At 47.2% G+C, this 26,057-nt stretch overlaps 4 protein-coding genes across 4 annotated transcripts in view; 1 reads left to right on the forward strand and 3 right to left on the reverse strand.

Annotated features, from left to right (window-relative positions):
* The window catches only part of LOC116824607 (lysophosphatidic acid receptor 6-like), an 88,701-nt gene that overhangs the window by 36,018 nt on the left and 26,626 nt on the right, over nucleotides 1-26,057 (reverse strand). The window lies entirely within an intron of this gene.
* On the reverse strand, nucleotides 4,214-13,362 carry TAS1R3 (taste 1 receptor member 3). Its single transcript, XM_032779934.1, is given in 6 exon segments — nucleotides 4,214-5,124; nucleotides 6,123-6,243; nucleotides 6,546-6,749; nucleotides 8,278-9,057; nucleotides 10,328-10,628; nucleotides 13,184-13,362. Coding segments are annotated over 6 exon segments (2,496 nt in total).
* On the reverse strand, nucleotides 20,928-25,714 carry CPTP (ceramide-1-phosphate transfer protein). Its single transcript, XM_032780006.2, is given in 3 exon segments — nucleotides 20,928-23,810; nucleotides 25,486-25,618; nucleotides 25,621-25,714. Coding segments are annotated over 3 exon segments (750 nt in total). The 3' UTR covers nucleotides 20,928-23,287.
* The window catches only part of INTS11 (integrator complex subunit 11), a 25,698-nt gene continuing 25,529 nt past the window's right edge, over nucleotides 25,889-26,057 (forward strand). Inside the window, exon 1 of the mRNA XM_032780000.2 lies at nucleotides 25,889-25,959. The gene's annotated coding sequence lies outside the window, so the exon portion shown is untranslated. The remainder of the gene's footprint in view (nucleotides 25,960-26,057) is intronic.

The raw sequence follows: 26,057 nt of genomic DNA on the forward strand, positions 1-26,057 counted from the left end.
CACCTTCAGATGGAACTGTTGCCTTTTAATGTAGATTCAGAGGGCCACATATTGATCTACTGGTGTAAATAAGGAGTAAATCCATATTAAGTCAATGGACTTACATGGGTGTAAAATTGATATAAAAGAGTGGAATCAGGATGTGTGTGTGTGTTACAATGTGATAAAATGATGCTTTTTTTTTATCATCGGCCCCCCCAAAAAAGAATGTGATTGTTCTTGCTACACAAAGGCCCCATTAAAAACTTGTTTTATTTTTATTCATAATCTAGGATCTAATTTCAGTAAAAATGGATCCCGCTTTGATGGTCCTTAAAAAAAAAATTAAAAAAAAAATCCACCAACAAACCCAGGCCTGAGAAACCAAGAGATCCCCCCTGAAATAATGCACTGCTTTTAGCACAGCAAGCAATGCCCTTTGAGTAGGGAATGAAATGGAACGCACGCAATGGAGTTCATTTCTGTGACTTATTGGCACTGAACTGAGCCTTCATTAGGGCAGAGCACGGGGAAAGAAACGGGTAGCTTTGCAAGGCAGGCTATGTCTACGCTCAAAAATGCTACAGCTCTACCGTTGAAGCGATGGGAGGGGTTCTCCCCTTGCTGTCATTAATCCCCCTCCCCGAGAGGTGGTAGCTAAGTATGGAAGAATGGTGTTAGGGGTTGGTTTAACTACGTCACTCGGGGGGTGGATTTTTCACACCCCTGAGTGACGCAGCTGGCTCGACCTGACTGTACAATGTACACCAGTGCCTGGGATGCTTTGGTTGTGAGCACTTGAGGAGTTCTGGGGGCTGAGTGCTATTGTCTGTGTGTGTATGTTCCAAGCAAAACACTGTCTATATTTTATCTGTGATGGGGCTTTCTCCTGAGAGTCACTGAGCGTGTAGATGGAAGGGCCTTGGGCCGAACCAGAGTGACACTGCAACGCCTTGTAGTAGGTCCTAACAACAGGAACGGGGAACCAGGCCTAGCATCTGCTGCTGTGAGGGGAATGTGGAGTGGCCTCTTTCTTCAGCCCCTTCTGTTCCCCTCACCTTTCAGCAGCCCCACTAGTCTCTTTTACATGTTGAGGTAGCAAAGAACACGTTGTTTGGTGGCCTTTCCATGACTTAGGGTTTTTTCCCCACACCTCTGCTGTGAAATGTACTAAAAATCTCCATGCTGAGATCATAGCTTTAGTTATAACTGTGGCTTTCAGACTGTAAGCTCTTTGGGGGCAGGGACTGTCTTTCTATTCTTTGTCCGTGCAGCACCTAGCACGGTGAGGTCCTGGTCCTGGAGCTCATAGACATTAATGCAGTGGAATAAATATCATCAGCCTCAGCCTGCAAGCCCTCCACACATGGAGCTTCCACTGAAACACCTGCAAACCCAGGGCCTGCTGGTTATCACTAGATAGTAGACCAGGACAGGCAAACTTTTTGGCCTGAGGGCCACATCGGGTTTCCAAAAATGGCCAGTTAGGGGAGGCTGTGCCTCCCCAAACAGCCAGGCTTGGCTCAGCCCCTGACCCCTATCTGACCTCCCCTGCTTCTTGCCCCCGACAGCCCTACCCGGACCTCTTCCCGACTGCCCCTGCCACTCCATCTAACCCCCCCTCTCCTTTCTGACTGCCCCCCAGGACCCCTGCTCCCGTTCAAGCCCCCTGTTCCCTGCCCTCTGACTGCCTCGACCCCTATCCACACCCCCACCCCCTGACCACCACCCTGAACTCCCCTGCCCTCTTACCGCCGTGCCTGGAGCACCACCCAGAGCACCAGGTCAGGCTGCGGCTCTGCAGCTGTGCTGCCCAGCCACCCAGAGTATTGCGCCGGTGGCGGGGTGAGCTGGGGCTGCAGGGGAGAGGGAACACTGTGGGAGGTTCGGGGGCTAGCCTGCTGGGCCAGGAGCTCAGGATGGCAGGGCGGTCTCGCGGGCTGTAATGTAGTTTGCCCACCTTAAGTATACACTTAATAATATACTCCTGGGAAGCAGCATGGCCTTTTGCCTAGGGAGATCCTAGGTTTCAAAAAGATTTGGACAATTATATGGACAATAAAAACATCAATTGACACTAGATAGGGGTTTTAAAAAATGGAGGAGCTGTAAACCCTCATGTTTCAGAGCATTAACCAACCCTGAAGGAACTTCTATGAGCTAGTTATTCCATAATTTTCCATTATAGGGTTTCCTACCCCTTCCTCTGAAACAGCTGCTATTTGTCACTGTTGAGGGCAGGTTGCTGAATTAGACAAACCGCTGCTCTGACTGATCTGACATTTCCTGAGCCTGTTTCATGAACGGGTGAGGGGTTTTTTACATGTAGTTCGTAATTTGCAACAAGGATGTTGCTATTTTATCCCAATGCAAACGGTCCCACTGGGTGAGGAGTGGGTCTCTTGGCCAATCTTTTGCATGTTTGTAGAGACTGTGAGAGCATTTTGCTCTGATTCGAGAGGGCAAGATTTGCATTTTCTATTTTCAGTTCATTTCTATGTTCTTTGCAAAGGCAGCTTGGCAAAAAATAAACTAGAGCCAATTTTAGATAATTAATATATCCCTTGTATTGGGCCAGATATTCCCCCTTATACTTGATCTAAATGGGGTTTCTACAAGTCTCAGTGCAAATGTATGCAGTGGTAGATACAGATATAGATAAGGAATAGCACACTCTTTCCGGTATACTGAAGGGTCCTGGGAAAGGTATAAATGGTAAGAGGAAAGCTTGTCACCAGAATGCTCAGGTGGGATTCCAGCATTAATTTATATCAGTTACGGGAAGAAAAATTATACTCTTGTTTCTTCCCCCCCATTTCAGGTCTGACCTACTCTTGTTCTCTTTTCCAGTATCTTTCCCCTCCCATGTCCTCGCCCTCCTTCTATGTATTCCTCAAGGGCATGCAAACATTGCCCCAACCCAAGGCCATGTTAGCTATTTTCAAGGAACCTGAGGGTCACAGCTTACTTCGAGCAGATTGTAACCACCCTCCTCTTTAAGGCAAAAGAGCAGCACAAAGAAATGATAGATCCCAGCCTGCAAAATTCTATATTGGTCTGAGATGGATCTGGGAGTCTCTGTGGGTTTTGGTGACCACTTTGGCTTGCTGCTGATTTAGATGGTGACATGATTCTGTTCACTGTAACTTCTACAAAGTAAATTCAAGACTGCGGCATGTTTTGGGTTTATTCCTTTTTAATAAATACAAAACATGTAGAAATACATGCAGTCCTGTTATGCTAGCCTGGAATTACAAACCCTATGTGTTGCAAAGCACGCTTGTGCGCTAGGAACAGAGCAAACAGATATACCAAGAAGCACCCAGGATGATGGATGCCAGAAGCAAACTCCAGCCTTTAAACCAGTTGCTGGGACTAGAGGAACTGATCTTTGAATACAATTCTACTTGGTTCTCACCCTAGCAGCAATGCAGAGGCATTTCAGTGGGTTCTCTCTCTCCCGTCCATGCTCCCTGTGGTGCATATTTGAGAGCAGTAATAAAGAATCTGTAGATACATACTTGGCAATTCCTGGGCTGTAACTATTTATTTTTTCCCCCCTACCATTGAGTTGGAATCGGAAACTCACCCAGTTGAAACTCGAAGGGTGCTGAGCATCTGCTTCTTCCATGAGAGCAAGTCCTCTCCTCCCCCACCCCATGCTATCCCTTCTTTCTGTGGCCCCTCCTGCATTTTCATACTCTGGTCAGGACTGGAAATGGATGTACAGAAATAGCATGGGAGAAGCAGGTTGGCTTTTATTTCTGCCCTGACTAGAAGCAGGAAAACCTGGAAATCTTTTGAGGGAGCTGGGTCTGGTGAGGTTCCCACAGCTCAGCTGTATAGATCCTACAGGAACAAATGCTGCAGAGAAGCATCCGAACCTTAGAATGCTTGTTAAATGGAACCTGTAATGTTGCTGACTTTTGGGGGGGGACTGATTGAACAGTGACTTCCTCTGCTTATTGGCCCAAGAGAATATGGGACCTACTGCTATTGTCGCCTGGGGCATAATCCTTTAGTTCAAGCATCAGAATCCTATGATTTTTTTATTATTATTATTTTGAGCTGGAAAGGTTCTAGCCTTCAGTCTACCAGGCAGGGCTGTGTGTATTGTATACAGTAATTGTCTGGTGACTGCAGCTCATGGATTCATTACAAACCAAACTATCCTCGCTGATATTTAAAGCCTTTCACAGCAGCCTAGAACAGGTCTGGTTAGTGGGAGTCTTTCTCATGAGGCCCCTCCTTGGTGTAACTGGAAATAATCCACCGTGTTCCACTCGGGCTTAAACAAGAGGATGTAGCATTTAGGGATGTAGAAGAAGGTCAGGAGCCCCAGTGCGCACAGCAGCCCACTGCAGATCGATGCAGTGGGCTGCTTCGTGGCCTGCACCATGCTGTAGGTGACAACTAAAGCGATCCAAGTAACGAAGTAGACTAGCATGCTAAACGTTATCCCTCGGGCCATGTTGTACTTCTTGGCAGGGGTCTGCACCATGAAAGTGCAGAGGAAACAGATGAATGCCAGGCTGCCAGTGTAGCCACAGATCATAATGAAGGCAAACCAGGACTTGATCTTACAACGGATCAGAACCTGGGAGTGCAGCAGTTTGTAATCCCTCACCGGGAAGGCTGGAACCGAGTAGATGTACCAAAAACAGAGCATGCTCTCAACCAGGCAGGTGACAGCGACAACGAGCCAGGCCCTCTTCTGGGTCACCCAGAGCAGGAAGCCTTTGGGACAGCTTGTGAACTCCGTCAGCAAGACGATCTCCAGCGACTTGACTAAGAAGGTGGAGAAGCAAGCGCAGAGGCACAGGTTGCAGAGGGGCTCCTGGAGCATACAGCTGGCAGTGCTGGGCTTCCCTATGCGGAGGCACAAGCTGAGGCACATCAGCAAGAGGCAGAGCAGGGCAAAGATGCTCCTGGCACCCCCGGACGCCTGCACCAGGGGCGTGTTGAGGTTCTTAAGGAAGAGCACTGCTGACAGGCAGGTCAGCACCATGGCTAAGAGCATCAGGACCAGCAAGCAGATGATGAGCGGCTCGTCCCAGAAGAGGTACCTCTCGCTGCGGTCGTAACACTTGGTGCTTCGAATAGGTGACCACTGATGTTCTGGACAGTTAGTGCAAAACAAGGCGTCTGAAAACCAGCAATGAGGAGGGGATGTGAGGCTGGGCCCGGCTTTGCACGCCGTTGCTCTGGGCTGCAATGTCCTTGCCACAGGCAGCTCGTGACGATGGATCACCGGCACAAGTGAACAGAGCAGCCAATGCGGTTTCTACAATCCCCAGTTTCAAAGTGCCATCCCCAGAATATGCAAACATCTTCAGGGTCCCCAGAGCCTGTGATTAGCCAATCTCCTCCCCTGTCTGCCCCCAAATGAGCCCTGTATTTTCTGCTCTGCTCCCTCCCTCAGGCAGGAGCCCCTTCTTCCAAAAGACCCTTCAGTTGTGTCACAATGATCATTTTCACCTTCTCACAAACCTAAAAAAAAATCCCGTCCTGTCACATGTGCTCACTCCCACTGCTTTGGCCCTGCATTGGCTGTCACCTGAGCTCGTCAGAAGGATGCTGGACAAAGCACTGGAGAATATATCATAGGGAACAATCCTGCACTGGCCAGTAGCAGGGGCAGACCAATAGGCGAGTGAAAGATGCTCCCTCACTTCCCCATGCCACTCGAGCTGTGTACAGGGGCTGCAAAGGTGTCACAAGGCACTGGGGGGAAATTCCCTCACCATGAGGCTGGCATAACCAACCCTGGCCTATTCACAACTATAGGGGGTACACTAGGAGCCGGCCAAGGGCAGGAACACATGTCTGCAGCACATGCCACTGCAGAAACCTGGAGCTGTGACTCCGCCCTTTGGAGGCTGCTGTAAATTGGAGCAACCCTGGGGCTGCTCTAACTATGGTGAGAGCAGCACTGGCCCAGGATCAGGCCAGGCAAAGATGGTTTCAAGTCACCTTTGTCCCTCCTTCCCATGGTCTGCATCTTGTGCACCAGGCCTCTCAGAGGAACAGCACAGAATTGGACACCAATTTTCCTTAGAGGCTCTAAGGAAGTTGTGTGGCCCTAAAGTCAGTGGCCAGCTGGGACAGGGGTTATTCAGACAGTTGCTTTTCCCAAGCCTCACCTTTGGTGCCCTCATAGGTGTTTTCTTCACAGTCGATACAGTCATAGCAGCAGAGGTGGAATCCCTTCACTCTCTTAATCTGCCCGGGTTCACACCGCCAAAAACATGTGGATATAGGCTTCTGGAAGATGAACAAAGCCACAGACATGCAGCAGCAGCTATTTGATGATACTGTCACACACAGGCTGAGTATGGGCACCACTGCCCCTTACTGGATAGGACCAGAGCTCTGTCTCCGAGTCCCTGTACTGCTAAGGAGGAGGACTCTTTAGCTCACACAGCTGGGGTCTATTTGTGAGCAGGAAGAACTGCTGTAGCCATAAAGTCTTGAGTGGCCACAGCAAGCAAGCTGGGTGAATAGGTAGATGCAGCTTTGTTACCATGTTGTTGTGATTTAACAGCACCTCTACCTTCATTCTTTACCTTGTTATCCATGGTGTGAAACCGAATCTGGGACATGTTGATGCGTAAGGACTCCTGTTAGTCTCCGACGGGTATATACTGGAGGTTGCCTTTCTGCCAGTTCCAGAACATGATGTTGAAGCCCTGGTTCATGCTATGGAACTGGTCCATCTGGAATGATTGGTTATCAAGGGTGAACTGAAGCTCTTTCATGATGTCCAGCAGCTGCAGAGAAAAGGGGAGAATGCGCAATCGGCAGTGGGTGGTGGGAGGCGGAGAGACTTTTTGCCAAATGCTCTCCAATATCGGGTACTTCTGGACTGCGATCGCTGGGTGTGATTGCGGCCTGACCTGATGTAGCTTTAATCTAGCTAGCTCAGTAAAGCTGCGGCTGCTAGAGTTTCAGCCCAGGCTACCCTCCACAAGTAATTGCTCAGGGTTTGGGGTGGGTTTGTACCACCCAGGCTGAAGCTTGCTGCTGTGGGACTCAAGTTCAGTCAGTTAAAGCTAACTTGGATATGTCTGCTCGAGCTGCAACCACACCGCACGACTGCCGTGTACAGAGTATGTCTACACTGCAGGGTGAGCCCAGGGTTCAAACTCAGGCTCAAGGCTAACCTGCGCGCCCCCCCCCACCCGCTTCCGTCTACACACACATCACACTAACCCACTACTCAGATCCAAGGTCCCAGGGCTCCACGAGGATGGAGCTAGGCCCCAGGGTACAAGCCCTATTGCTTTGCAATATAAACACAGCCCCATTTGACTCATGCTCTGGAAAGCCGCCAACAGTATCCCACAATCCCATGGGCTGACTTTCTTTGTCCTCTGGACGGTCAAGTTCAGTGAACAGTCATTTTCCCATGCCGCCCCACGAACAAAGGGCTAGAACAGGTCACGTTTTGGGAGGGCACTAGGAAGTCTAGGATATGGCAGGTTGGCCTCAGGCCTGCATAATGCAGTGTAGATGCTGGAGCCCTGGTTCAATGATTCCTATCTGGGGTTACGAATAAGTGTAGACACTCAAGCCCTAGGTTAACAAACCCAGGGTCTGCTGGCTCAAGTTCTACTAATCCTGGGTTTCCATTGCAGGGGAGACAGACCCACTCTGAGTGTGGCAGTGGGCTGGGTATGAATGTCTCATTTTCTGATTCAAATCACTTGTCACCCGTGCAGGCTAAGATAGCCGCCATCAGCTCTCAGGCTTCTGGGCATCAGCTGGTAACTGCTGGGCTCAGGAAGGAATCTCCCCTTTTTTTAAAGCATTGACCTAGTCTTATCCATGGTGTGGAACAAACTTTATTGCAGTATGGAGTTGTGTTAATAAATACGTGGTTCATACACAGAGCTGTTCATTTGTAAATCTCAAAGTATCACTATCCCGGTTTTACAGCTGTGGAAATGAGGGCACACAGAGGGCAAGTAACTTGCCTGGAAGTCACCCAGGAGGTCCATGGCAGAGTCAGGAATAGAGTCCGCGTCTCCTGACTCCCAGACCACTGGACCACATTCTGGCCATTGCCAGAGGCAGGAAACTGGACCTGATGAGCCACTGGCATGATGATCTGTTATGGCGGATCTTATGCCTGAGTAAAGGAGTTGGTCAGCGTGGCTCAAGTGACGGGCTCATGTTGGGAGACAGCAAGGGGGATTAATCTTAGCATTTGGAAAAGGACCAATGGGAGACAGCTGGGCAGCAGGACAGATGGGTCGGAGTGGAAAAGCTGCTGTTGAGACTCCGGCCCTCACTCACCTGCCAGGACTTGACAGTTGCTTTTGGGCACCCTTCCTCCGTGCACCCCAGCGCCTGGTGTAGTGTATGGGCCACGCTGTACACTGCGACGTACACCACATAGGTCTGCTGGTTCTCTAGCAAGTGAGACACGTCATGCAGGGAGACATTGTCGCATTGCCTGCACTGCGGGCCGAGCACAGCAGAGTCGGCATCGCGACTGTACTCCCAGGAAGCTTGGCAGAAACTCTCCTGCTGGATGGATGCGAAGAGGTCAGCAACGTAGTCTTGAAAGCCAGGTACAATGCCTCCCTTGATGGTAAAGCCGATGACAGTCCCAATGGTCTGGATGTTAGGGATGGAGGTGACTATGTCAGACATCACCCAGGCTTCAGTGGCAATCCAGACCTTCTGGCTGAAGCCATGACTGATCCACTGTTCCAGCAGGGCCTTCACAGACCTGTCCACGGAGAAGAGGACAATTACATTCACCTGGGTCTCATTGATGATCTTGATTATTGTCTCCAGTTTCTTGTGATCTTGTGGGACTGATGGGTCATCAGGAATCAATGCCTCATAGGCTATGCAGATGCCCTGGGCTGTGGCCAAGCTGGAGAAGGTGTCTAGGCCTTCACGGCCATATTCATTTTCGCTACCGATGGCCGCAATCCAGTTCCATCCAAACTTGTTGAGTAGCTGCACCAGGGCTTTCGACTGGCTCTTATCACTGGGAACGGTCCGGAAGAAGGATGGGTAATACTCCTCTTGGCTGAGTTTCTCACTGCTGGCTCCATAGCTGACCTGGAAATGGGGAAGAGACCAGTGTGTCCAGATACGTCTGCACTGGACTGGAGATATGCAGTGTGATTGTAGCCATGTCTGTCCCAAGATATTAGAGAGAGAAGGTGGGGGAGGTAGTATCTTTTATTGGACCAACTTCTGTTGGTGAGAGAGAAACTTCCAAGCCACAGAGAGCTCAGCTTGTCTCTTTCACCAATAGAAGTTGGTCCAATCAAAGATATTACCTCAGCTACCTTGTCTGGACTGAAGACATAATTTCCATCTTGGGCAGACAGACCCGTGCTAGCTCTGATTGATCTAGCATGCTAAAAACAGCAGTGTGGACATGGAGGTGCAGGCTGTGGGCTGGGCTGTCCACCCTGAATACATGCCTAGGATGTTGGCTGGGATTGTACTCGGGGAGGCCAGCCATCCTGTCACCTGCGCTGCTGTTTATAGTTCTGTAGCTTGTACAGAGCATACATCCACCTGCGCTGGAAATTACATCTCTAGCTCCAGTGTAGATGTACCCTGTGAGAGCAAAGCTGGTCCAGGAGAGCACGTAGAGCCAGAACCACCAACGCCAACTCCAGCCTGTCTCCCAGGCCCATTACAGCTGATAGTGCTGGGTGCCTAAAGACAGGTTCGGGGTAAAGGCATGAGAAGGAAGGAAGTTGACTGAGTGCAGGGACTGCAGATATAAGGATGAAAATCAGTGACTTTTCCCGGTATATAAACAGCCACTGCTGGTCATTTCCTCGCTCTGCATTTTCACCCGTCCACCTGTTTAAAGGGGATTTGTTATCAAGGAACTGAGCTGCCCTCTGTAGGCAAAGGGGCTGGGCCCGAGCCCCCTTGATTCCACTGATAGGAATCTAGGGTGCTCAGCACCTCCCAGGCTGAGGCCCAAACCTACCCAGAGAGCAGCGTTTAGCCCTATTAGATCAACAGCAGCAACTTGTGCAGCGAGGCGGCTTCAGTCTCCAGAGCTCTCTGCTGGCACCAGCCAGGGAGCTCGGGGAGATCAGGAAACACACAACCCCTCTGTCTGTCTTTGAGAGCCCTCCGTCAGCTCAGTGTCTGAGCCCCACAGTGGTCAGCGCATTTATCCCCATGCCCCTGAGAGGTAGGCCCTATTTTACAGATACGGGCCAGAGAGACTGACTAACTCACCGATGTCTGTGGTCTCCCAAGGCCCAGGCTAACGCTCTAACCACTAAACAATTCTTCCTGTCACCCTCATTGGTCCAAACAGCTATAATGCAAAAGCTGTGATTCTCCAAAGACTTACCTGCGGGATTAGAAAGAAGCTGAAGAGCTTGGCTGTAATCAGAGCAAGGTCTGACACGTAAGGCCCAATCACCGCTGTTACTCGGGTCTGGTAGTCGGTGTAGCTGCACAGGACTCTGATCCCAGTGCTGCCCTCCCTGGTCAGGAATAACAAGCTGGGCTGTATGACCACCACTGGCTCTAAGCAGGTGTCATAGATTTCATAGCCCAGTTTTATTCCCGGCAGGAGGGAAGTGGAGTTGTTGATTTTATCGACGGCAAACTTCATCCCTAGAGCCCAGATCAGGCCAGAAGCATATAACCTGCAGGTAGGGGAAACAGCAAAGCAGAGACCTAGCACTACATGAAGCCAGACTGATCGGTGCCGTTGCATTAGGGATGAATTTATTCTGTGCTCTTTGAGCTGTCGGCAGCCGTGCATTAGCACAGATGTGCAGAATGGTATAGCTGAGCCTGCCTCTAGCAAATCCGGGTTCTACTTAACTATCAGCAGAGATTGACTGTAACCAGGACCATTGTAAGATCTCCAAGCACTAATGAATTCAGCTTTGCAGTCCCATTGGGTGGTAGGTAAATTATATTATCTGCAAAAGCAGCAGAGAATCCTGTGGCACCTTATAGACTAACAGACGTTTTGGAGCGTGAGCTTTCGTGGGTGAATACCCACTTCGTCAGACGCAGGTAGTGGAAATTTCCAGGGGTAGGTGTATATATGCTAGCAAGCAAGCTAGAGATAACGAGGTTAGTTCAGTCAGGGAGGATGGGGCCCTGTTCTAGCAGTAGAGGTGTGAAAACCAAGGGAGGAGAAACTGGTTCTGTAATTGGCAAGCCATTCACAGTCTTTGTTTAGTCCAGAGCTGATGGTGTCAAATTTATTATCTGCATTTCACAGGTGAGGAAACTGAAGTACAGAGCGGGTAATTGATTCATCCTGTGTCACACAGGAAGTCTGTGGCAGAGATGGGATTCGAACCCAGTGCCCTTGACTTCCTACAAGTTAACCACCAGACCATTGTGTGTGGAGTGTGTTGTTGACTTCAGTTCTGTCCTTCGCAGCAGTCAGTGGATGGGACACAAGGGTCTGTTTTCCACTCTTTGCAAATGGAAGTGTGTACACACATTGCCATTGTGGTCTGGGGTGGTTGGCAGCCTATATCGTCCCTGTAAATGTGACGCTTTGGTGAATCTGACAAAGAAATATCAATCACAAGTCCACAGGTAAGAGCTAGTGTGCAAGAGAAATGAATTCTCTAGCTTGTACAGAGACCTGCCTACAGCATTCAGCTACAGAGTAATGACTATTGTATGACTGTATGCTGTGAAATGGGACTGATTGCTCTCTGGAGTTGGTGTATGGAGTTCCCTACCATGTTTGATCCATGTGAGGTTTGCTTCCTCTGAGGCTGGCTTTTTCTGGGAGTTGACTCAAAGTAAAAAGTAATCCAGAATGGCCAGATTTCACCCCAAAGCCTGAAGCAATGAACTGTGCCCAGGTTGGGTTGTATCTCTGCATGTGGGCTTGTTGAATCTTCTCCAAATTCAAGTGTCACCAGGGTTTGTGGTCCCTTATTCAAATTTCACCCGTTTCACAAAAGTCTGGATTGTTTCTGTGTTCTGAGGCTTTAACACGGCAGGTACTGGCCGAGGAAGAATTTCCTCACTTTCCAGCTATACCTTTCTTCATGTAGGCTCTGACTCAGCAAAGCATGTAAGCACGTTCTTAACTCCCGTTGATTTGAATGCCTGCTTGGTGGATCTTTCCCACATGCTCAGGATCTAACTGAGTGCCATATTTGAGGTCGGGAAGGAATTTTCCCCGAGGTCAGATTGGCAGAAACCCTGGTGGTTTTTCGCCCTCCTCTGCAGCTTGGGGCCTGGGTCACTTGCAGGTTTAAAGTAGCATAAATGGTGAATTCTCTGTAACTTGACATCTTCAGACCCTGATTTGAGGACGTAACTCACTCAGCTAGAGGTTAGGGGTCTATTACAGGAGTGAGTGAGTGAGGTTTTTGTCACCTGCAATGTGCAGAGGTCAGGCGAAATGATCACGATGGTCCCTTCTGGCCTTAAAGTCTAGGTGCTTAAATGCTTTGCTGAGCAGGGATGGGAACATGTCAGTGCACAGGGCCCGATCATGCAAGGTGCTGACCATCCTCAGCTCTGGCTGAATGTGGTGAGAGTGGAGGGTGCTCACTGCCCATCTGGGATCTTATTATCCTTGTTTGTAAGCATCTGCCCCCAGTAGGCACGGTGAGCTTCCCAGCGGGTTACAGAAAGAATAAGAACCCATCATGATCTGTCAGAGACCAGTGCACACTTACAGCTCTGTCTAAACCCACAACATATTGACATAGGGTGACCAGACAGCTAATGTGAAAAATCAGGACGGGGGGGCGGGGGAGTAATAGGAGCCTATATAAGAAAAAGACCCAAAAATCAGGACTGTCCCTATAAAATCGGGACATCTGGTCACCCTGTATTGAAACCATCATCGCAGACATGGTAGAATCCTTTCAGTGTTAACAGCTAAACAGGCCAGCACCATTAAAATCTCTAAGCAAAATGTGTGTGGAGGGAGGCGGTGGCATCTGATGCTGGAGTGAATAACATCAGCAGGAGAGTGCCGAAGATTTCCCATTCCAGCACCTGCCATCGCCATGGCAATGCTCTCAGCGCCCCATCACGCCCGGTACCATAGCACTCTTTCTTCCTAACTCGCCTTGAACATCATCCTATGTGACTACGACATCAGATTGTTTGCTACATAAAAGTTCATCTCCCCCCTCCCCCCCAGCCCTGGGTGACCAAAGTCACTCTATGGCAATTAGGATGATGATCTTGACAGATCCCTTCTTACCTTTCACACACGACGACGCTGGGCTCCAGTCGCTCGCTCAGGTTCATGGTATTCATTCCAAATGGGAATAAGCCTCCCAGGATATAATCACCCGGCTTTTTAAACTGAGCCGACATGCATGTGCGTCCATGGGCCACCGAGCAGCCCAAGCTCAGGTACAGCAGCAGGACTCTAGCCATGGCTTTGCTGTTTCAGAACTGGCGCTTCCCAGGAAATTTAAAAAGGCCACAGGGAACTGGAGGGGAATGAGAGAATCTTGCAGTGGCAAGTCCCAAACAAGTCTTGTCAAATAGAATTAAAAGAGGTGAGAATGACACGGCTGAATTTGTTTAACAAATTTCATTAAATAACTAACTCTGTGTTTGGTCCCTCAGTAGTCAAATATACAGCAATGACCTATGTGTGGGCTCCTCTGCAACCTGGGGGCTTGATCCTGGCACCCTTCACTCAGGGAGTGGCATGTATTCAGGCATGGAGTCTCATTGACTTCAGTAGGAGGAGTCTGTGTTTGCTTGAGACAGGTGTGCAGGATCATGTCCCAGGCCCTGGAGATGATCTAATTTGACTAAAGTTGCTTTACATGACCTCTTTCACGGAGTGAAATTTGCAAAAACTGTCTCCTGTTTGCAAATTTCCCTGACACCTGGATTTGTGTGTCACCATTTATCAACAGCTCTTAATTACTGCAGATCTCCTTACCCAGAGTGCCTCTGTGCGGATGTCGTGTTTTATACCCTGGCCTGGTTGAAGCTTGGTGGTGAGAGTGCTCTGCACTTTGCAGGGTCTGGCCTTTTAGTAGAGTAAATGTTTGCTTTCCCCAAACAGAACCTGCTGCACTTTGTTTTCTGTTTGGGTAACATAGCCAGATATCACAGTGATGGTCTTATACTAGCAGGCCAAGATTTTTCAAAGTGACAATTAATGCTGAGTGCCCAGCTTGAGAGAGGACTTGATGATCTGGATCACTTGATGATTACCTGTTCTGTTCATTCCCTCTGAAGCACCTGGCATTGGCCACTGTCATAAGACAGGATGCTGGGCTAGATGGACCTTTGGTCTGACCCAGTATGGCCGTTCTTATATGAGAGATCTCAGAGGGCCTTACATTTCAGAAAGTGCTGAGCGCACACCCATAGAGAATTAGACTCCTTTCAGGGTGGATTGATGTAAATCACTTATTTTAATCATGATTTAAATTGGCAGCAGCAAACCTTGGTTCAAATAATCGATTTTAGTCTTGTTTTGTGTTTGTTGTTTTCAGTTATTTTCCTAAAGAGAGGTTGATTCTTGTTGGTTGATAACCATTAAAACATGTCAATTAGTGTGTTGAAATCCATAGGAGTTGGCACCTAAATACCTTTGAGGATCTGTACCTCAGGCACTTTTGAACTTGGATTCTGTGTAGCTTTCCCATTGTTACAGAGTTAGTGACAGAGCCAGGAACAATGTCGCATTCTTAGGAGTCCTAGTCCAATGTTGTAACCTCAGAACCATCCTTATTCCACACATGCGTTAATACTGCTCCACTGTAGTTACTGGGTATCAACACTTCCTTTATTATGCCCATCTAACCTTAGAGGTTTATAACTCAGCTAAAAGTTCTGCTGGAAATGAAAAAAAGATTCTGGTCCAATCAGCAGCTGGTTCTGTCCTTTCTTCCCCTCCTCCCACATAATAGCTCATTCAGTCTGGCAGAGAAAGTAACAGAAATTGGTTGCAGATGAGACAGTAAATATCCTGTATCTGCTTGCAATAATAAGCCTCAGTGGGGAGCATAAATCATAGCAATCACTGACTGCTCTGCTTTCAGAGGGATCCAATCTATTATTTCCTGCCAGGGCTTGATAAGTCAGCTTGTGCTAGAGCTAAACAAATTGCAACTGTGTGGTCCTATGGCACCAGGATACACAATGTACTATAGTCATCGCTGCACTGTGCATGATGGACCTGTTTTGTGTCTAACGGGCAAACACAATTAGTCACACGTGGTTCTCTGAACAGCTCATTTGTGCGATTTCCCCCACTCCAAGTTTATTTACAGTAGACGGTGTCACTTCTGATTCTGTCAATGCTCGAGTGGGGAGATTACAAGAACTGGACACTTTCCAAATACCTGTAAATTTGAGGAAATGGCTCTTCTTTATCAGAGGATGAAATGGGTCCTGCAGCTAGTGGTGGTACTAGGAGTCAGGACTTCTGGCGTTGCCACTGACTTAACATATGCTCTGGGAAAAGTCACTTTCTCCCTCTCTGTACTTCAGTTTACCTATTTATAAAACCATTCTAGTCCAACAGAGATGGCTGTTTCCAAAACTGCTGTCATGCAATTTGCAGTGCTTGGTGGATTACCCAAAGGAGAGCACTTTGCAGTTCCAAAAAGGGCTGAGCAGGGAAGCCCTTATCAATGTACTTTGTATTGGCTGCGATAGATCGGACTATGTTTAGGCCCATCCAATTGGTATAGCCAGGGACTAAAAAAAACCAACATTGCTAATTTCTGGTGAGGGCAAATTGTCTCCCTGGTGTGTGGGTGAGTTTAGCCATCAGTTCCTGCAGGGCATAATCTTTTGGAAGGGCCTTCCCAGCAGCCAACAGGCTAGTGAAGGAGGAGAGTAGGAGAGACCACACATGCAAGAGTCTGGAGGCTTTTAGCAGTGTAGGAATCCAGCCAAGGGAGGTGGTGGGGAGGGAGGGGGACGGGAGAGGAAGGACAGAATTCCTCCTTCCTTGAAGAAGCCCAAAGGAGGTTGAGGTTTCAGAATTATCAGACTGCAACCAGCCAGAGGAGCCCTCAAGTGGTGCCCAGGAATTGCATGCTGGTTATGCACCCAGCAGCTGGGGAGTGGGGGTGGTGGAGTGTGTAGGGTAGGTGACAGGGTGGGGGAGTGGTATCTGAATGTGCAGGTGGCTCTTCCCCCTCCATCATTCTTATAGGGAGCTCTGGCAAGGTGAATTTTTCAGCCCAGGACATGGCTCCATCCACTCCAGTAGCCTGATCTTGTTCAAATCCATTCTGAATGAATAACTGCGCGAGCATCCCCTGCAGCTAGGAGCGAGCTCAGGGTCCACATCCATGTTGATTCTGGAGCTGAGGGTTTTGTGCACACTGGGTTATTTTTCTGCACTGCATTTTTATTTCTGCTCCTTTAAACACCTTGGCCATCAGGCTGCAAGAATGTCTTGTTTTTCATTTGCTGTCGTGGCTCCATTTCGGTGTGAACAGGGGATTCCTGAGGGGTTCATGCTGTATGGGCACTGTCTGTTTCATAGCACCTGATGTTTCTATCTGAAGATGCTCCTGCACTCGGGGGAGGGGAGGAGCAATCGAATAAGAGCAGTTACTGCTGGCAAGGACTATTAGATCATCAAGGGCAAGGCAGATTCCTGAGCTAGGACCCATCAGCTGTCTGATGCTTGATCTTAGCCTCAAAGCAGAGACAGCAAGGGCCATTGTTTTGCTTGCAAAAGAAAGAAGAAGCAATTGGTACATAGGTATATCTGATGGTGTATGTACAGAATCACTTTGGCATTAAGGTTTGTGCAGAGAGCTGATGTGGTATCTGAAGATCTCATGTAGACTGCCCCTGCCCCTGCCCCGCACATGCTGTTTCAGTAGCTGCATGATGTACTAGTGTTACCAAGGGCTTGTTCTGATGCAGGGCAGGTATTGTGCCTATGGGCCCTAGGGGAAAAGGGATGTGTGGAGAACCTGATCCTACATGAAGGAGTGTTGCTGGATGGACTGCATATTACTCCTGCATGAGTGAAGTGTATAGCTAAGCGCCAAGGGCCTGGTGCGGAGATCATTGAAATGACTCTTATCAACCTGAATGGGCTTTGGTTCAGGCCCCTAATTACCAGGGTGAGAATCAGGCTTAAGCTCACATCTCCTTGCATGTGCCTTGGACTTTTCAAACTTAGATCATAGAATTAGAAGGGACTTCAGGAGGTATCTAAGTCCAATCCAACCCCCTACTCAAAGCAGGACCAATCCCCAGACACATTTTTACTCCAGTTCTCTAAATGGCCTTCTTCAGGATTGAACTCTCAACCCTGGGTTTAGCAGGCCAATGCTCAAACCACTGAGCTATCCCTTATGAGTGCATAAGGAGTGGTAGAAACCTACCCCAGCTCTACCCTCAGGAAGGGGCTAATCACAGCTAGGGTGAGTGTGCATATCAAAGCTGCTTTAAAGTTGTGGCTTTTTTTTTTCCAGTTTGTATTTTTACCTGAAACCCTTGGATAATAAATTAAATTGCCCTGCTATTATAAATACTGTCTCCTCCCCAAGTCAGTCTGGGAGGAAAAGCTAACCTTTGCAGGAAACATCATTTGTTTGTACTTAAAAAATACAAAACGGTTCAGTCCTGGCACTTCCCTCTGCCAGCTGGCAAGGAACATGGAACCAGAAACTTGTTTTTTCTTCTAAAAGGTCACTAATAACCATGTAAAGACTCTGCAGTTAAATGGTAAATGCTGACAATCCGGTTCCATGATGAATGCTATGGACCAGCACCATGCGGCTATCACAGGTTGCAGGCCCAGAGGTGGCGCTGTGAGATTGATGCGTAATAAACAGGCTCCCAATGTATAATGACCTTAACTCCAAACGAACCCTGTACTCTACCTGCCAAATAATTGTTATAGTTGATTTTCCTTACCAAGCAGTTAGAGGAATTATACATCAGTTTCACTGCGGGAGAGAAGGGGGGAATAAATAAGGAAGTAGCCAATAAGTCCCTTTTCTCTTGTTTTTACACTGAAGTTGTATTGTTCTTTGAAGTAATAATTCCGATTCCCAGTGAATGATAAACTCTTGCTATAAATCTAAGGTGTTTGGGGATGCAATAACGCCTCCTCAAGCACTTATATTTCTTTCGACTAGCTCACATTTCACTGCAGAATAAATGGTGTCTCTGGCTTATTTATCTGCTTGAGATAACAGAAGCAGGCGGCTTTCTAATAGGGGTGTTTTTCCTGCTAAGATAACTTTCTTTCCAACACCATGGAGACAGTGCTGATTTTGGTGTAGGACGTATCCCTGCGCAGTCACTGGGGATCAAGGGCCCATAGCAAGCTGCAGGATCAGTCTCCTTAGATAACTGAACAGTCTCTTTGGATACCCTAAGCTCTTTGTGCACCTTGGGGCGAAGGGGAGAAAAGGGATGGCAATGAAGAAAGCTGCCATAGGTGTTGCAGTCTAGATGACGTAAAGCTCTGTTTCAGAGGTTCTGGTGAAATGACTTGCCCTAGGTCTCCTGTCCCCTCTCAAACCCCTAAGCCATTCTAGTTTACTGAGTGCCAAACCTCAAAAGGTTCATTGTAGACAGACATCCAGAAGTTCAGAGGCTCAGCTCACCTTCTTGGGTCCACAGAAATGTGACTCCTCTTTTCAAAGAGCCCGAAGCACAGGGACAGTTTTGGCTGGGTATTTACTCTCAAAGCAGTTTTAGAGAAGATCACTGACTTGATAAAAAATACACCCAGTCACCCTCTTCAGTCGACATTATGTTTGGTCCCAGGAAACCTTCTAAAGCAGTGGGTCTTCCCCTTTTCCATCCCACGACCCAGTGCGACACCATAAGAATGTTGAGGGTCCCTGTCATCACTTCTAGTCATAAAGAAGAGGAACAAGCAATATGTTGAACACATCAAAAATATGGGCAGACATTCTTAGGCACTCTGAATAAGTCAGCTGGCATTCCCCTTGACAGTACAGCCTGGCTTCGAGGTGGGGGTGGTGAAATACTGGCAGGAGAATATACAATAGTTATTGCTAGAATGTGGAGTAAAACATTAAATGCTGCCATTAAACTCAGTGTTCTTCTCTGGGAACACAGTGTGTGTTTCTCTCCTGTTACAGATGCACTTTCCCAGCCTCAGCTCTTCATTCTCTTTGGGACCTATTATTCCTACATAAACTTTCATGTTCGTCACCAGGTACTAAAATTTATTCTCCAAACTCCTGATTCTTATTTGAGCCTTTTCATCCAAAGGCACAGTGACTCATTTGCTAGCTAAAGCTCCACATGTTGCATCTCCTGCTGGTTTTCAAATTGTACTGGGAAAGAAACCCTCTAACTACTTAAAGGTGACCTGCAATGAAAGGATGGCATGGAACTTATTTTTAAACGAGCTATGGAATTATGTGCTCAGCAGCCCAGATAGGAAGGTTAGGAGCAGCAGTCAGACAGCAGGGATCCTAACCTTTTTTAATTTTAGGTCATCCAATGGCACAGATTTGAGTCTCCTTCAGAATCATCATTGGAACTTGTCCAGAGCAGAGAGCTAGTCTATACTCCAGGACAGGTAAGTTGTGCTGCTATTTTTTAATAGTCATTTGGCAAAATTGTGATTTCTCGCATATGGGGTTGCCATGTTAATCTTAGTGCAACTCTTCAGGGATCTCTATTCCAGAATACAGTCATTTATGCACTGAGGCTTATCCTGAGGACAGAAGATCTAAACTGGAGAATTTCTGGTTTTAGCACTTATACTCACGGGTGCACTTCTTACTGGCTCTGCACGCATAGATATTCTATCATGCACCTAGTCTCAAAGCAACAGTGAAAAAACACTGGTTTCTGCTCCCAGAGGTTTAGAATATGTATTTCAATAAGTCCATTAGAGGAGTGACACTTGTGAATTTAAATTTAGTGTTTAGCTTGCTGTCCTAGGAGAGTAAACACAGGTGTGAGTTTCCTGAGTTCAGTGGGCTGTGTTGTACTGTTTAGCTGACATGACTGCAAATCTCCTGGCAAGATTTTTATGTATCATTCCCTAATCCTCAGTAAAGGGTCAGAATGCAAGTGTAGGAATATATCTAAGGACATAAACAGATGAAACAGGCCAACAGAGGATGATCTGAAATCCTTATGTGACTGCAAAGTCAACTCATTACTCCAGAAATATGTTTTCTTCTTTTAATGTTACGGGCTTACTTAGATTATAAATTCTTCAGGGCAGGGACCATCTTTTTGTTCTGTCTCTATACAGTCAAGCACAATAGAATCCCTAGTTATGACCAGCCTCCAACGTGCTCTGGAAATACAATTAATGAGCAGAGTGGAAAGCTATTCACTTTTAAAGTATGTCGTTTCAAAAGACTAAACTAAGTACACATTCACTCTAAAATAAAAGGAAATTTAGAGCCAAACGCTGCAAGATTAACACGTGTCCAGAGGCAAAGAGATTGTACCTGTTCAATTCGTCACTCGATGAACGAGCTCCCTCTGGTGCACAGATGGGTTCATTGCGACCCTTCCTCAAAACCATCCAGTCCCTGCAGCTGTAGGCCCACACATCCGACAATAATTTCTCCTTAAAACTGAACCACTAACCCCAAATGTAACTTGGGCCCCAATCCTGCAAGCTGCTCTGCACGTCTGGGCCTTATACCACACAGAGGCCTTCTGTGCAAAGCAGCTTGCAAATCCCACCCCCCACCCCCAAGCTGTTTGTAGGACCCCTGCCTTAATGAGCAGTAACAGACAGAGGCTAGGATTTTAGGAACATGGCCAGAGCAGGGAGAGACGAGGAACCTCAGAATTTGGAGAAGGATCACTAAACAATGCATATGCATAAGAATTTGCTAAAGATGCCACAGGGTGCTGCTAGAAAGGTGTCAATTTTGAGTGTATTAAGTGTGTGTACCACCCTGTGGAATCTAGCCATTATATATAACCCCCATGGGGCGGGGGGGAGGACAAACATTAGTAGAAACAAAGCAAACTCAGGTTTTCCATTGGTAAGTGACTTTTTAATTGAAAAGCCACTTGTTGGAAATTGCAGAATCGAGTATTACAGCTTTGCTCATATAAGAATAGGCTTTAGCTTGGACATACTGGTGGTGAATAGATAAAACAGTTTTCACGTGATGTTTCTCCCTTTTATATTAAACCCTTGGAACAAAGGCATTATGCAAATGTTACTTATGATACATACAGCTTTTTCACATCATATGTAGTGCAAGATACTTCAGTTTCATACAATATTTTAATTGTACACAATATGCAACACCACATTTTAGATGAAATAACATCTGACCAGAAAGCAAACTCATTTAGCTAAAACAAAACAAAAAATAGCAAGTATTTATTACGTCGGAACACTGAGCTACCTGAATTGTCTTAATATGTGGGGGATCTACCCCATGGCATTGAGTGTAAACAGCATTTTGAAAGTTACAGTAAGTTTAAAAGGGGCTTTTCTAAATTAATATCTTAACATGGAAGGAAAATGGCACATTTCACAGAGCTATACTAGAGGCATAAATATCTTTTAATCACTGTGGGTAAACATCCATCCTTGGATCAGATGGGAGGAAAACCCTCCTTTTCTGATCCTCAAGCTAAGAAATACTCTATGAACAGATTCTGATCTGCAGGATCTACAGAGATGCATGCTGCAGATGAGTTTAGAATCCGCTGTTTAAATTTATTGGGTCTCATTTCTGATCACTAGCCAAATGGCTAATTAAGCAACCACCCTGAATGTACGAGACCCAAGATCCTATGCCTTCAAAGACCTGAGAAAGGCAGGCATTTCTGTACACCACCACTCTTTGAAGTCAAGTTATTAGTGTAATTTAAGGGAGAGTAGTGTGGCTAGCTAGGTCAAACCCTTGAGGTAATACTCAATTCCAGCACTGTGGCCTTACTGGCCATTTAAATATCTTTGATTATCTAGATCACTTTATTAGCGTTAATAAAATGTACAGGGGCACAGTGTGAGAGGTGTGAACTTTGTCTTGAAATAGTTTCACAGCCGTGGTATTAGTGTTCTTTCTGAAATATCCATGCAGTGTTGTGAAAGACAAATTTTGAAAATATCTGATAAAGTACAATTCATTATTTTATAACCAGCTTCCATACCTCTTCCCGTGTATACACCTATTATATACATAACATATAGGAATTCTTGCTAAAACAATTTTACACTTGCCACATGCATGAAGATTTACTCTCCTTTTAAAGCTTATGACTGATTTGGACGGGAAGACATTAAGCTTCAGCAAACACTATGATTTGTACTACACACAAAATCATAACTACCCCACCCAGTCAGCAGGACTTCGTTTCTCTAGGCTTTCAGCATTCATTCCCTTTATTTCCTAGAGTCTACTCCAGGGATAATTTCTGTAACTCTAGTCTCAACATCCATAAAGCTCTGAATTATTCTGTGATTCAGTACTGTGCAGTTTGCACTAAAGATTATTCCCCACCCCAAAAGGCATGGTGCCAAGCAACAAAAAGGGGGGGAGAGGAAGAGGGAGAAAATAACAAAGGGCCTTCCCATTTCAACAGCCCCACACAAAAATGGGGGGAGGGAATGTATCCTTATACCACACCTCCACACCATTTAGGTTTTGTGAGGATGAGTGGGAGAAGAAAGGGCAGGAAGTATTATCCATTGGAAGTGATGACCAGCTGCCATGAAGTTGGTCTGCAATCAATTGCTCACTCTATTGAGAGAAAGCATCATAATTTCAAGGGCCCTGCTTTGCAGTGGATCAAAATACCAAGGCCCTGTAACACACATTGCCTTGCTAACGCAAACAGAGAAGTGGCTGAATGGCAATGAGTGGCATCTGTACACAGGCCTTACAATATCACAGCAAGAGGTTCCAACCCTAGTTGAGCTGAATTTTAGCATTATCACATGAGTAGGATAAAGGGAGAGTCCTCATTACTTTTGTTTAAAGGCATTGGAGCCACAAAGATTAAGTGATTACTCGTGGCTGGGTGCTTTGTTTGGCTTTTACGAAGAATAAAGACCAGATAAAGTTTTGAAAAAGAAGTTCAGTGCAGAGAAAAGCGATAAGTCCTTTAAGTTTAAACAAGCTAATACGGGCTTTGGAATGTTTGTTCCAAATTTCTTCTAATAAAAGGGGAGCCAAGAATTAAATCAGCTCTCTTTTAAAAGGCCAAGAGTACCAATCAGGTTATTTATGGGCTTTACTAGAGACATGGGGGAGAGGAAGAGAATCCAGTCTCTAGTGCAAATAACCACTTATTGACATGAGAGCCGCCCCCCTCTGCCCCCATACAGTGAACTCTTCCAACAATCACAATATTGAGATATTCTAATCAAACATCCCCTATGCTAGGTGAGGTCAAGCAGTTTATGCTGGGCATAGAGCTCCTCTGTGATTTTATAGACTTCACAGATATAGGGCAAAGCTTCCCCCAGCATAGCCACAGCCTCTTCAGCTGTGCCCACATTCATGGTTTCAAGGAATGTATTTCGAGTGGGTAAGGCACAAAAAGCCACTCCGGCAGCCTTGCGAATAATCCAGGGATGATAGTTAGCCAAGGAAGCATTGTATGTCTCTGAGCAGATCACGGAGGTTTTGGAGTTGTCCTCGCCAGTCCTCAGTCCTTCCAAGAACATCTGCAGCCAGTGAAGGGCTCGATGGAGGCGCAAGAAGGTTCTGCAGCCTGAGTCAGGGTGCTTGGATCGCTTTTGGAGATCAACCAGGCCATTAGCCAGCTCATACTCCACCATGGATTGAACGGTCAAGTACTTTTCTCGCTGGTCACTATTACGGTAATTCTCTATGATCTCTATTTTGGTCACTGCATCTTTAGAAATGAAGGAGAAAATTGTGCCCAGGCAGTTCAGAAACCTACATTCAAAACAAAAATAAATTGTTCTGTGACAGAGTAAGGGCGCTTGAGAAATGATGCTGAAATGGTGACCTTACTGAACTGGTTAAGCGACAGAGTCCTGTGGCACCTTATAGACTAACAGATGTATTGAAGCATAAACTTCTGTGGGTCAATTCCCACTTCATCAGATGCGTCTGACGAAGTGGGTATTCACCCACAAAAGCTTATCCTCCAATATGTCTGTAAGTCTATAAGGTGCCACAGGACTCAGTCTGAATCTGTAAAAAGCGACAAACACGGCTACCCCTCTGATACTTAAGTAGTTAAGAGTTAGATCAGTCTTAATTTTATATCAGAAATTATTGGACAGACCAGAACTGGTGAACATAGATTGAACTTAAATCTAAGATGGAAAATATGTAAGAATAAGGTGGTATGCATTTTTATTTGTATTACAGGTAATGTAGTAAATAACGGGAACAGGCTTACAAACAAGATAATAGTGGAGTCAAGTGTCAGTAATATAAAGTAAAACTGGCTAACTATCTAGAATGTAATATAACAGCCACTTTGTGCCTAGTACTAGTCACCTACCTTTTTCAGGGATGATCACGAGGCAGCGTTTCCGGGTTTAGGCTTGGAAGGATTAGATTTTTATAAGCAGACATTGATAAACATTTCACACAAACTGATGAAAAATATTTTCATCAGTCAAAGTTTACATATAGGCAAAGTAAAAAATGCTGCTTGAGAACTGAGTTTGATGTAAGGCGATTTACTTAGTTTTGACATATGATATTGGCAATTTAACAGCTATTGTCATTTAACTGTCTAACCCCCCCACCCCCATAATTTTGTGCAACTGCAAAATTTTAAATTGATAAATTTTTAGTTTGAAGCATATTTATCATAATTCAAAAATCAAAACTGAATTCTGTCATGCTTCAGTATGCTTCACCTATAGCTTAGATCATAAGAGCAGAGGCTGAGGCAGGTTGTTTGCATTAAACTCATGTGAAGTGTGTAGTATGGTGACATTAGACACACAGTAAGTTAATATCTCTTATCAGACCAACATCCGTGGGTGAGCGAAACAAGCTTCTGAGCCTCACTGACCTCTTCCAGTTGGATGGAGCGTGAGGGCAGAGTTATCCTCACAATGTTCCAACGACGGGGACTGTGCTCCCCAGGACAGTTACCTGACACGGGTTTTACGCTGCACTATAACATTTCCTTGACTATATCAACCCCCCTTTGTCCTATTCCTGCAGTGGTGTTAGTTTCCCACTTCTTTCTGAGTGGTCTCCTGCAACCTGTTCCATCCTTACGCTTAACACTCTGCTCTAGCTGGTACCGAGCTGTGACACTGGGTGCCTCCTCCAGCCCTGAAGCGCGCGAGAGCTTTGCTCTGCCTCCACCCCCACGACAGGCCCGCTACCTAGCAGCATAAACAGGCCAGGCGGGGCAGGAGGCTGCTCACATGTCTCCTCCAGTACTTCCGGGAAGGGCGTGGCCCTCTGCCACGTGACCATAGACGGTTGCTAGGGGCGGGGCAGCGCACTCTTAGAGACGGCGGACACCTGCCAACTCGGTATCTCCCCCGCTGTCCTTAGAAAGCGGGGTGGGAGCCCGCGGGCGGCCGGCCCGGGGGAGGCCAGTCACAGCCCAGGAGCCCCGCCGCCGCCCCCTTACCGGACCAGGCCTTTCCAGCCCGCCAGGTACGGGTCCACGCGGACTGCCCGCTGCTCGCTGACGCAGGCTGCGAACGCCACCAGCACTTCTCTCAGGGAGAACGTCGCCGCCGCCGCCGCCATGTTGAGACTCACCGGCTCCCCTCGGCCAGTGACTTCCGCTTTCCTGACTGTTGCCCCGCGTTTTCCGTCCTTAGCCAATCGGCGCTCGAGACTATGTCTCCAGCCATTCATCGTCTTTCTCTCCGGGTACCACGTTTTCCCTGGCCAATCGCAAGGAGGGATATGGGTGGTGGCTGGGGAGGGTAATAGCCGCTGCCTATTGGCTGGCGATCGCTGGGGTCGTGGTGAGAGGCTATGCCCGCGTCACGTGATAGAGGAGTGACCCCCCCCAACCAGAGGACGGGGCTTAGTTATTGCTGCCGCGCATGCGCAGATGCCCCCGGGGAGCGGGCCTGCCAGAAGCAATAGCAACGTGAGTCTGTTTGGGAGCCGCGGGCTGGGAGTGAGCGGGCCCCGTGCTGGGCGGGGCCGCTCCACTGTTGAGTAGGGGGCGCCGCGCCGGGGCGGGGG

This window comes from Chelonoidis abingdonii, chromosome 23 (assembly GCF_003597395.2).
Source record: "Chelonoidis abingdonii isolate Lonesome George chromosome 23, CheloAbing_2.0, whole genome shotgun sequence".
In the NCBI taxonomy this organism is placed as follows: domain Eukaryota; kingdom Metazoa; phylum Chordata; order Testudines; family Testudinidae; genus Chelonoidis; species Chelonoidis abingdonii.